Raw genomic sequence first — 12,255 nt, forward strand, 5'->3', positions numbered from 1 at the left:
TGTTAGAGGTTTGAAGATTCATTTAGCTACTTGCCAAGCTGGTCTGACAGTTGCAGCACAGAACTGGATGAGGAGACTGGATTCTTCAGTATCTCCTTACTATGAACGTGAATAAGACATGGCCCATTTAGTATGTTGGTGCTCTTCTCTGCAAAGGCTACCGTGGATGAAAAGCACTGTCACAGGAAGGTCAGGAAGCAGTAGAGGAAATAACCTCTTGAGCTTTAGGAGCAAAAGGAAGATAATTCAGGTTTTGTTGAACAGCACAAGAGTCTGGCCAGGGAATCCAAACTCCCTACTGAAATGCTACCAATGCATTGAGCTTGACCCTGTGCAAGCCTTTGGTGCAGCTGACTTTGCCAGCTGACTCTCACAAGCAGCATTACAGTGGTTGTCATGATGCAGCAGTCTTCAGCTGTAACGGTGCATCCCTCCTTTCTCTGTCCTCCCCGAGCCTGTCAATCTGCAAAGTTAGACATGCATGTGTAGAGGCATACAGTGCTCTGCATGCAGCCCACATTTGTGGTTGTGTAATTAACAATAATCAGGCATGCAAAAGAGCTATGTATGCAGGTGGCCAGGCTCCGCCTTCAACAGTGGGGCCATTTGCGCACTACTGTCCACTCCAGGATTGTGTGTCCGGGGCTGATATTTCTGCAAGCAAGCCAGGGCTTCATCTCGAGGGGTAGCATTTTCTCACTGGTTCTATAGCAGTTGCAGGGCTGCAAGAAGCTATCTGACCACCTTAGTCACCCCAAGAAGCCAGCTAATATTGCATTTTCCCAAGCAGTGTAGTGGCAGTCACTCAGGGTGTGTGCACCTTGCCTGTGACCAGGATAGCAGAGGGCTGTGATGAGTGCCAGAGCATGGCCATGGAAGATGGTGGAGAAAATGGCTGTGAAACCAGGACAAGCTGCCTTTCTGTCAAGAGGAGGAAAAGCTGTGCTATGCTGTCCTCGTAGCAGCTGCAAGGGGATCCTGAAAAAAGGAGGAGTAGACAAGTTGTCGGTGTCGCAGCTCTGAGACCTCTGCGAGCCAGACCACTCTTTAATGCAGAAAGAAGTAAGCTGTTGCTGCTAATGGCTGTGTGTATGCTGCAACTGCACTGTCTGTTGTAAAAACAGACATCAAAGATACTGAGGCATCTTCCTGGTATCTTTGTTAGCACAGTCTCAGAGTTTCTCATCCAGTAGTACTACAGTATCTGCATGAAAATAACAGGTGGGAAAAGATGTCTGGAACTCATCTCTGCAGTGCCTGGTGGTGTTACCAGGAGTGCCTGGAAGACCCTGATGCTCAATTTGTGTCTTTCAGGTATGGTTGTTGTCTGGTTGAACATCAGCCATTAAGGGTATTTATGAAGAGCCATCCTAGATGGTTTCCTCCACTGGATCAAATGACGTTTGTTTTAATGCACTGTTTTTACAATGTGAGATTATTTTGATGTAATCACCCAGAAGTCTCACCTCGAAGTCTGCATGAAGTGCCTTGCACTGAGTGTCAAGACCCTGATGTTAGCTGTTAATAGTGTGTGCGGGCATACTTTCTTCCACTGGGGTGCTGGTATTATCCTATCTGTCTTGTAATAAGAATGATGTAGACATTTTATTAGAAAAGATGGAGTTTTCCAGAAAAGAAAGGGAAAATATTTGTTTTCTTGACTAACAAAACACTCTGGCTTACCTCTCCCAAAGGAGAAAAAACATAAGACACAGCAGCATACCTGTGCGAACAAACATATGTTAGAATAAAACAATAATTAGGTATGAGCTTTATCTTAGAAGCTCTGCTTTGTTGATACCAATATACTTCTGCAGCACTGAAGTAAAAAGATTTGGCATAGCTATGCACTGGCACAATTTTCATGCCTGACGTGTTAGAGTAGAAGAAGCTCAATGGTTTTCTATGAGAACGGGATGCAAGTATTTCCCACTACCTCTAAAACATGAGGCCAAAAACTCTTTGCTGTGAAGATTCAGTGGGAGGTTTCTTTCAGTCAGGGGAAAGAAAGAACTTTAAAAAGAAGCCAAAAATAGCCTTAAGCACATCCAGTTTAGTCCCATAACTGGCACATATAAATGAGAGAAGCCTGTAATTCTTTGTAGATTATCCTCTGAAGCTGGAGGAACAAACTTTGTGGTCATGGAATGCACAGGCAGAGTGAGGCAGCACTTGCAAAACTGTCCTGGCTTACAAGTGAATTGTCCTGGAACCTCTGTCCTATCCTGTATTTTGATTATGAATTTTAATACTTTGTCTTTATTGTTTCCAGTTCCAACTGCTGATTGAAGTTGCCTGGCCTCTGTTTATCTTCTTCATCCTGATCTCTGTAAGACTTTCATATCCGCCCTACGAGCAGCATGAATGTAAGTACCAAACAAAGCAGCTGCACCCAGAGTTGTCATTGTTTCGTGGCTGGAAGGTAATAATGCAGCTGGCAAGATGCAAAAAGCAGGAACAGTGATTGCATGTTTCAATCAGAAATTTTCAGTGAAGTTTTAATGGCCCCTTTCCTTCCACCTTGAGGACTCTGTTTTGACACGTTAATGTGGCTCCAGGACTGTACATTGCTCCTGTTGTTCTTGCTGTTTCTCTTTTTTTTTTTTCTTTTATAATCTATTAGCCAAGAGTTTGCTGTAGAATTGTGATAAGTCTGCAAAACCCACACAGAACTCAAATCTTATTTCTCATTGTTAATCTGTATGTAATTTAGGATGAAAAGAAAACAGCATTCAGATCTGTAAGAAAGCAATTTAATTTTCAGGTATCAGTGTGGATTAATGTATCACATTAGAAAGCACGAGAGCAATTCTATTCCTTCAGACCACTAGACAGTCATACATTTATGGGGAAGAGCTTTTCTCTTTACATCCTAAATACTCACATTTCTATTTTTCTTTCAAAGGATGTTTATTCTTGCTCTGCAATGATGATTTTTAGGTCTCTGTGTTGGTTGCCATTTGATTTAGGAAGCATGACTTGTTTGCAACATGCCTTGTCTTACTGTCGTTGGTGACAGCCTCATGCTGCAATTAGCTGATTGTGGAAGAGCTCTTTGTTTATCTTTCCTTTGCCTGATTAGTGCAAGGTAAGGTTTAAGGGTCAGCACAGTGTGATTCTGGAGGGCACTCTGAAGTGTTCCATTCTTAAAATTGAATAAAGAACTGGCTCTTACAGCACTTACCCTGTGCTTCTTTGTGGTAGCTGGGGCATTTTATGCTGCTTACTAGGCTTTCAAGCTAACAATGATCCTTTCAAAGCTGAAGTGTTAATGTTTGCAGCTTCCCATTACACTTTGGACACTGCTGGTTCCATGTACTGCCTACCTTGCTTTCTGCAGTGCTTGGCAGGGTAATTGAAGCTTCCCTAAATTAAAACTCATATTTTGCATGACATTTGAATTGCCTTTTCTGACTGTGACAGTGGTGTTTAGGAGAGATACCCTGTAATATGGATATGAAGCTGAACAGAAGCAAGAGAAACAATAAGCAGTCTACTCAGCTGGTATAAATAACTAGCGGCCTCAATGGTAATTTATTTCAGCTGTGGCAGTGTTGTATGTAAATTCAAACCTAGCAAGAACTGCCTTTTCATAGAGTGGTTTAGATTAGGCTTGTTAGTAATTAGCCTTCTTGTAAATCCTTTGCTCTGGCACCCTTGTGTCACAAGCAGAGTTTTGAGTCTTTAATCTGCAGCCCTTTTTCCCTTCCCAGTTGTGTTGACTGCTGTTTTGTCTACCTTCTCTCTGAGTTGTCATCAGGAATTGTAGACTGTAGAGCATCTGGTGACCTTTTAATTCAACTTTTTTGGGTAATGCCTCCATTTTTCTGAAGGCTTCTGAGAATGGGTAGGTCTGGATTGGTTTCATTGAACATTTGCTCATATGCTGACAGATACAGATGTGTTTTATAGCGGAACATTTTTTTTGCTGAGCTGTGAGCAGACATAGAAAGAAAGAAAAAAACTTTGAGTTCATGATGAGCTTTGTGGTAACTCTGTGGATGCCTGAAGGGAAACAGGATTGTTATCTCTAGTGGCAGTGCTCTTTGCTGTTATGAAAACACTTGCAGGTAATGCCTGATGATAGCAGCAACAGTGCTGCACACAAAGTGCTTTGTAGCCTCCAGATAGCTTCAGTGTTTTAATGGCATGGTCTTTTTCAACAAGCAGATAAGATTCTCAGTTCTCTTTTCCTGTTTGAGAAGAATCACCAGCAATTGGGCTGTTTCTGTGGTCAGACTTAGCAGTCAGAATTTTTTATTTCTATCAGCTTGGCCTAGTGTGAGTAACATTTTTCTGAAAACCTGGGGGAAAATTTTGCTAGCTCTTAAGTGATAGTTACATGGCTTTCACCAGATCAGCCAGAGAAGACATCTTAAATGGCTATTGAGCAAGATTGCTGACTTGCATCTTGTGGAGCTTGACTTCTCTTTTGTTCCTGTGACCCTTTCAGGTATTAAAAATGTACTTAATTTGGAGGGAAAAAAACTCCACAAAACTGACAAAATCTGACTTTAATATTTACTGAAAAGCTAGATGTCTGCTGTGATGTAATTGGAAATGAGGTGCTGTTACACTATTTTCTGTGTGACTTATCTGACTTAAAAAATGGCAGATTTGTGCTTTACTCCTGGAAGCAGCTGTTACATGTATCACTGTATGTAAAAAGATACCATGAATACTTGTGCACCCGTTCTGTTTTTGTATTGCTTTTAAGACATTATTTGAGAAGATTCTTAGTCATACAAAATAAAAGGCATGGAGCAGAGAGAAGATGATTCTCTGGGAAATTTTAAGAAAATAATCAGAAAGTATTAGCATTTTTCCTCCTCCCCCTGACTCTTAAGACCCTTGGCCAAGAAGAACAAAAATACTAAATGAAACAAAAGCCAAAGAGCTCAGGTAAATAGCTTTTCTATTTTAAACAGAGAACTGGGAACAAGCAGTCCCCTGGGTACTGGAAACAATGAAACTTCGGTTCCTTCACTTTTCTCCTGGACAGGGCCCTTGGCTTTCTCCACAGAGGGCTGATAAACTCCCTGTCTTCCTTCAGCTGCCTACATTTTCCAGCCTTGCTGTAATTCAGCAGCTTTGACCTCTTTCCTTCCCAGGGCTTTGGTACCTCCATTGTGGCTGTGGGGGTAGGAAGCCAGCCCTCCCTGTGATTTCAGGCACACTGTGAGGATGAGGTGGGCACCAGAGGGAATAATGTGCATCTTATGGTCAAAGCCTTGAGTAGCTGCTTTGACTAGCTGTGAGATATTAAGGAAGGGGCATAACCGTCTCCTGTGCTTCTCTCTGTAGTGGGAGTGGGAGGGGGTGTGGAAGTTATTTTGTTTGAAGAAAGCAGCCTGATGGTTCATCTCGGGTGTGGGATTGTACAAGGGAAACCTGTGTTTCTGTTCTAGGTCACTTCCCAAACAAAGCTATGCCTTCAGCAGGAACCTTGCCATGGATACAGGGGATCATCTGCAATGCCAACAACCCTTGTTTCCGCTACCCAACTCCTGGAGAATCCCCTGGTATTGTTGGAAACTTCAATGCCTCCATGTGAGTATGCCTGCTTTTTCCTCATCTCTCTTCTTGGGGGAATGTGTGGAAAAGAGATATGTGGAAGTCACCAGCTAGTTTCGTAACCCTGCACTGTCGAGGATTTTGCTCTTTCTGCTGCCACCAAAGTACCAGGCTCTCCTGCTACCAAGTTCAGAGGGGCTAGCAGAGAGCTAACAGGTGTGCAATATCCCTGAGTCAGAGCAGTCAAAGCCCTTGACGAATGGAAAGCTTTTCCTGGGTGAAGACTTAGTCCATTCTCTTATTGTTTGTTCAGAATTTGGCCCATAACAAGACAAAGTGTAAGCTCTTTTCTCAGAGAGCCTCTTTTCTTGGTTAATGGACCTCTGAGATGGACAGTGCAGAGTGAGAGGCAGTTGCAGAGCACATCTGGTGGATACTTCCTGACATTTGTCATTTATTACTGGCTAATGTGTTGCAGAAAGCTCAGTTAATGACCAGCTTCCTTACACCCTGCCCAGCTTGATGCATTCATGCTATCTGACCAGTTAGGCTTAATGCAGAGTAAAATGTATCTGCAACCTAGAGAAGCATTTGAAAGGAGCAAGAACATGCTTAAATTATTGTGCTTCTAAGAGGATGCAGTTTACAGGCAGCAAGTGGCCCTCTCCATCCCCGTCTCAAATGCTTTCAAATGCCTGGCAGTTCCCAATGTAACTTTGTTTGACCTTGCATTAGCAGCCATTTTCTACTGAGTTCCTTGGATTGTCCCAGGATAGTCACTGTAGAAAGAGCTTATTCTACTGGAAGGGCAGTGGCACGACTGAAACTGGGATGTAAAAGTGTGTTGTGGATGCTGGCTCACAGAGCTGATGACTGCTAGTTGTTTTTGTGTTTTCCTGTCACCAGTGTTTCCCGCCTGTTCTCAGATGCCAAGAGGTTGCTTTTGTACAGCCAACAGGACACAAGCATAAAGGATGTCCAGAAGGTCCTGGGAAAATTGCGCAAGTTGGGAAACTCCTCTGGCTTAGGTAACAGCATGGTAGAAAGAGCAACCTATGTCTGGCGTTTCTCATCTAGTTAATTCTGCATGTGTCTAAGTTTCTGAAATGTACCCTAATGGAAATGTGTGTGGTTATAATTTACTGCTCATGAATTCTCCAGAAGAACCTTAAGCCTTTCCTGTGTCAGAGCCTTGTGTGTTCTTTATCTGCTTTAGTGGAAAAGGGATGGTCTGTAATGCCAAGAGTAGCAGCTGTTCTGGATGTGAAATTACAATCTTTAGCACACTTCAGTCAGTCAAAATTCTGTTTTTCTTGAAGGAGTCCAAGTAGTATGTCTTTTTGGAAAATGCTAGTTATTTTGCCATTTAGTCAATGAAGCAGTGAATGCAATATAGCTACAATTTAGTGCTCTGCCCACCTAAGCTCTAGAGGGAGGTGTGCTGGAAGAGCTCAAATGAGGAAAAGCTGATGTTTGCCACCAGTTTACAAACTCAAAGCTGATTATGATCTGAAAATGGAGTCTCAGTTTCTCTTCTTGTTTCGTGTGGTGGGTGGTGCTTGGTGTGTTGGTTGGTTGGTATGGTTTGGTTTTTGTGGTTTTGTTTGTTTGGTTTTTGTTTTGTTTTTTGAGTCTGGATTGGTTTGTTTGTTTTTTTTTATATGACTATTGGGTGTAGGATACTTCATTCTTTGCTAATATTCAGTGGGATTTTGAATGGCAGGGTCTAAAAGAAAATGTTTGTCTTGGGGGCTTGCACAGCCCCATTTACCATGAACAATAAGCATCCTTCTATTTTTAGTTTGTGTGAGAGGCCTGATATGCCTTCCTGTCCCATGCAGATGAATAAGTAACTAGTGTGAGACCACACAAGAAGGTTGCAGCAGAGCTGGGACATGAAGCAGCTCTACCCAGTCTTGGGAAATGTGGCAGGTCCCTTATGGCTGCCAGGTCTCTCTGACATGGCAGCTTGTTAAGAGTTTTTTGGGGTACTCTTCTCTGAAAGATTACTTCTCTTGGCTGCTGTGTTAGTGCTGCATGTGTCTATTGAACATGAGCAGAGAACACAGCCATTGAATGTCTTTACCTACAGCCTCTATCCATGCACGTTTAGCTCTTTGCATGTAGATGGTATTTTAGTGTTTTGTGAAAGCTGTTCCTGGCTTTACAGTTGTGATTCTTCATAGTTCTCTTCATTTGAATGTGGCTCAGGTGGGTTCTAGTGTGATGTGAACAGTTTCATGTCTGATGTGTCCTGAGCACACTTTTAAAGCAGATATGGTGTTTTTCCATCCTTTCCTGTGCTGCTCAGTACATTGAAGGTCACTTTGAAATCATCTGTATTGTTAGTGACAGTTTGGCAGATGTGTGTTGACTGTATATACAGACACAAACTGTACAAGGGATTTGTTTTAGACATATAACCTTCCTCTCTCCCCTTCAGGGCTGTGCACAATCCTCATGTGATCAGATCTGTAGGTCATAATGTGGTCTACTTATTCTTTGAGCATTATTTGATACTTCTACTTATATAAAGGGGATACCCTTCCTTGTTGGGTTCAGTGTCTGTACCATCAGGCTCCTTTCTTCTTGCTCTGAGAACTGGTAAGTGGCATTGTCATGCTTTTACCTCAATCTACAGCAATTTTAAGGGGAAAGATTGCAGAATTAACCCTTTTCACAGAGATGGACACATAATTGAACCACAGAATAATTTCAGTTGGACTCAATGATCCTGAGAGTCTCTTCCAACCATAACCTAACTCTAGCACCAAACCATGTCCCACAGAACCACATCTAAATGCCTTTTAAACCCCTTCAGGAATGGTGACTCCACCACTTCCCTGGGCAACCTGTTCCAATGCCTGAGAACCCTTTCATTGAAGAATTTTTTCCTCACGTCCCATCTAAAACTCCCCTGGTGCAAGCTGAAGACATTTCCTCTTGTCCTGTCACTTGTTACTTGGGGGAAGAGACCAACACCCTCCATGCTACAACCTCCTTTCAGGTAGCTGTAGACAGTGATAAGGTCTCCCCTCAGTCTCCTGTTTTCCAGGCTAAACAGCCCCAGTTCCCTCAACCACTCTACATCAAACTTGTGCTCCAGACCCCTCACCAGCTTCATTGCCTCCTCTTCACTCTCTCTAGTATTTCAGTCATTCTTATGATGAGGGGCCCAAAACTAAACACAGGATTCAAGGTGGGGCCTCACCACCATCAACTACAGTAATGAACACAGCCAAAATGAGCTAGGATGGCAATTTCCCAATGAGAGGTTTAATATTGTTTTTCATGGACCTCTTCAAACCCTTGGTATGACTTGGTGGCCTTGTGGTAACAAGCTCTCTCTGTCAGAATTACAGTTGTTGTTGTTGTTACTGGTTTTTATGCTTTGTGCCCACAGTAGTATCTGGAAGTTAGCTGTTCCAAAGAGAGCAGATGCTGGTGTTTTGTATTGAAACACACAGCCACCAACAGACATTGACATTTGCAAAAAAATTATCAAAGCCATAAGCTGAAGCTGTCATTGCTGGGAAGGTTTGAGGGGGAGGAGTGATTCCAAGAAGTGTTTCACATAGGGGGTATTGTCCAAGTCAAAAGTCAGAAGGCTCATATTTCTCTGCATTATAAAGACTAACAGACTAACTGTGAAAATAAGCTATACAAGTTATATTTGTTATATTTCTGTAATATTTCAAATGCATAATAAACCCAAGCCTCTATATCATTAGAATAACAGACTGCCCATTGTTGGTAAGGCTTATAGGGAACAAAGCCTGTTTGTCCTTATCAAGATATGCTCATTTACAAAGCCTCTGACTTGGGGGTCCCTGCGGCTCACTCCATTCTGATTCATACTCTGCCTGATTAATTCTCTGACAGCATGCATGAAACAGCATCCTCTAATCTTACAAGTACTAATGTATTTGTGCTTAGTAGTGCTTAGATTCCTGTGCAAGGAAGGGAGCTACAGGTCAACCCTTCAGCTGCTATTGACAATGAGGTGTGAGGGATGTGTAAATCCTTTCTTCTCTGGGGCATTTCCTCTAGTTACTCTGGGAACCTAAGAAGACAGTAAGAACAAATATCAGATGTAAGCACACCTCCAAACCTGAAAAGACTGCCTTTATACATGTATTTCCTCAGTTGGCAGGAGGGCTAATTACCTAATGAGCTAATAGTTGAAAACATTTGTAATACCTCCTCTGTTCCAGCTCTGGCCTGGACCTGAAGCTATGTGAATCAGTCCTGCAGACAGATGAAGCTTTACAGCTTGTGTTTCCCCAGTGGGAAGGGACCATGTGCTCCATGATGTGGGCTGTACTGGAGTCTGTGCAGCTCCCTCATCCCCTCTCCCACTGGTGTGATGCCCTGCTTCCACACACGCTTCTTACTGATGCCTCAGGGCTTTGAAACAGGCTTCAGGAGATGATCTTCCATCACTAGCGTGCCAATTGGAAATGTAGTATAGATTTTAGTTCTAATGCCAGTTGTGCAGAGCATGTGTGTTTGTATTTGGCTTCAGATATTTGGATCTGTTTAGAAAGCATTTCCCGAAGTCCTTTCACTTCAAGCTTCTTTAAAACAACCCTTACAAACTAATGTTCAAGGTGTGGCTGTTGTTGTCTGATCTCAAATTAGGCATGTGCTGAACCCTGGGGAAGGGAGGCAGTGTGCTTACACAGTTGTCTGCAAGGACTGTCTTGGTTAAAGACAAGGTAGGACCCTATGATGTTGTTCAGGCAGTGCTGTGCACCCATGCCAACAAGCTTTGTATCTCAGTCACTTCTTGATGAGATAGAAGGTAATGCCTGATTACAGGGCTGTTTGCCCAGGAGGATTTTGAGTGCTCCTATTTACTCCATCTCTGAGCTCCAGAAGAGCTTTGTGGCAAAGGGAGGCAAAAAGATTATCCTTAGGGGACAGCCCACCCTTGCTTAATTTAGCACCTTCCTGGCCAGGATGAGGTACCACCTGGTGGTGTGACAGAGTTCAACACAGGCAGCTGTCATGCTATATGGATGCTGCTGTTTCTGTGGCCACTTTCAGCAAGCCCCTGATCAATGAAATCTATGTGCAGGCACACATGTACCTTAACATAATCAATTTTACAGATAGGTGCCAGGTGCTCTCTCTTTCCCAGCATTTGTTACATCTCTGTCCAGCAACTTCACCAAGGTCTTCAGCACTCATGATAAGGCAGAGTACAAATCAGAACAAAGACCTTAGTGACAGCACTTCAAAGAGCGTGACATGGCCTTTGGCATTGCCACCTGTGGTAGGTTTGGCTCACTGCTTGCAGGCACTGGATTTGCAATAGTCCTCAATGCCATTTTAGCAGAGGATAAAGTGTTTGCAAGAAATAAGGTTTTTTCATGTTTTGAAAGGTGGAGATACAGATTACTGTTGGCCCTGAAGCACACTTTATTTCTTCCTTCTCTCTACAGGGCTCCCAGATACTTTGTTATGCATTACCATGGGATAATAAATCAACAGGAAAAATTAAAGCCACCTTCTCTGGCTGTTGCTAGCAGTTGCACATGTAAAACGGTGTAGCTGGTATTTATTTTGTTGCTCTTAGTTTTCAGTGATCCCAGTGGCCATGTTTCTATTTTTCTTGACACCAACCCAGCTAAAGAAGAACAGAACAATGAAACAGGCAGAGGGAAACAAACATAGCCTTAAGATCTGATGCAGTTTCTTAGGCAGTTGTTGCACACCTGCCCTGCCCTTCCCAGTTGTTTGCTGCATTAGTATTACTTGTAGTGTAGGAGAACCATGAGCTAGGTGGTGTTCTCTGCTGATGTTGCACCCTGCTGCACAGACAGGTGTTGGGATTGAAGGAGTTTGCAGCCTGTTTGGTCAGTGCTAATAGTGCTACTTTTATTTATAGAATCATAGAGTAGTTTGGGTTGGAAGGGATTTGGTTTGGTTTAGGTTGGGTTAAAAGTCATTTCTTGTCTCTCTCCCTGCAATAAGCTGGAACATCTTCAACAAGATCCAGTTGCTTAAAGCCTTGTCCAGCCTGGCCTTGAATATCTCCAGGGACGGGGCATTTACCATCTCTCTGGGCAACCTGTTCCAGTGTTTCACTACCCTCATAAATGTCTTCCTCATGTCTAACCTGATCTCCTCTCCTTTAGTTTAAAACCATTACCCCTTTTCCTGTCTTTCTTAGAGGCCCCTTTTAAGTACTGAAAGGCTGCTTTAAGGTCTCCCCAGAGCCTTCTCTTCTTCAGGCTGAACAACCCCAACTCTCTCAGCCTATTCTCACAGTGGGGCTGTTCCATCCCTCTGATCATCTTGGTGGCCTCCTCTGGACCCTCTCCAACAGGTCCGTGTCTTTCCTGTGCTGAGGGCTCCAGAGCTGGACACAGAACACCAGGTGGGGTCTCACCAGAGCAGAGCAGATGGGCAGAACCATCTCCCTTGACCTGCTGGCCACATTGCTTTTGATGCAAATCAGGGTATGATTGGCCTTCTGGGCTGCGAGTGAACACTGCTGGCTCATGTCCAGCTTTTCATGCACTGATACTCTCAAGTCCCTCTTTGTAGGGCTGCCTCCAGCCTGTACCGATACCAGGAGTTACCCTCACACAAGTGTAGGACCTTCCACTTGTCCTTTTTGAACCTCACAAGGTTTGCATGGGCTCACTTCTTGAGCTTGTTGAGGTCCCTCTGGACAGATAAAGGATGATGGAGGGCTCGGGCTGAAGAGCAGATTGGGGAGAGGCTTTCTAC

The 12,255-nt window shown here is 43.4% G+C and overlaps 1 protein-coding gene across 1 annotated transcript in view; it reads left to right on the forward strand.

Moving 5' to 3' along the window:
• The window catches only part of ABCA1 (ATP binding cassette subfamily A member 1), a 97,669-nt gene that overhangs the window by 18,919 nt on the left and 66,495 nt on the right, over window positions 1-12,255 (forward strand). Inside the window, exons 3-5 of the mRNA XM_080362069.1 lie at window positions 2,273-2,366; window positions 5,409-5,550; window positions 6,421-6,542. Of these exons, the coding sequence (XP_080218195.1) occupies window positions 2,273-2,366; window positions 5,409-5,550; window positions 6,421-6,542 (358 nt within the window). The remainder of the gene's footprint in view (window positions 1-2,272; window positions 2,367-5,408; window positions 5,551-6,420; window positions 6,543-12,255) is intronic.

Source organism: Nesoenas mayeri, assembly GCF_963082525.1.
Source record: "Nesoenas mayeri genome assembly, chromosome: Z".
NCBI lineage: Eukaryota > Metazoa > Chordata > Aves > Columbiformes > Columbidae > Nesoenas > Nesoenas mayeri.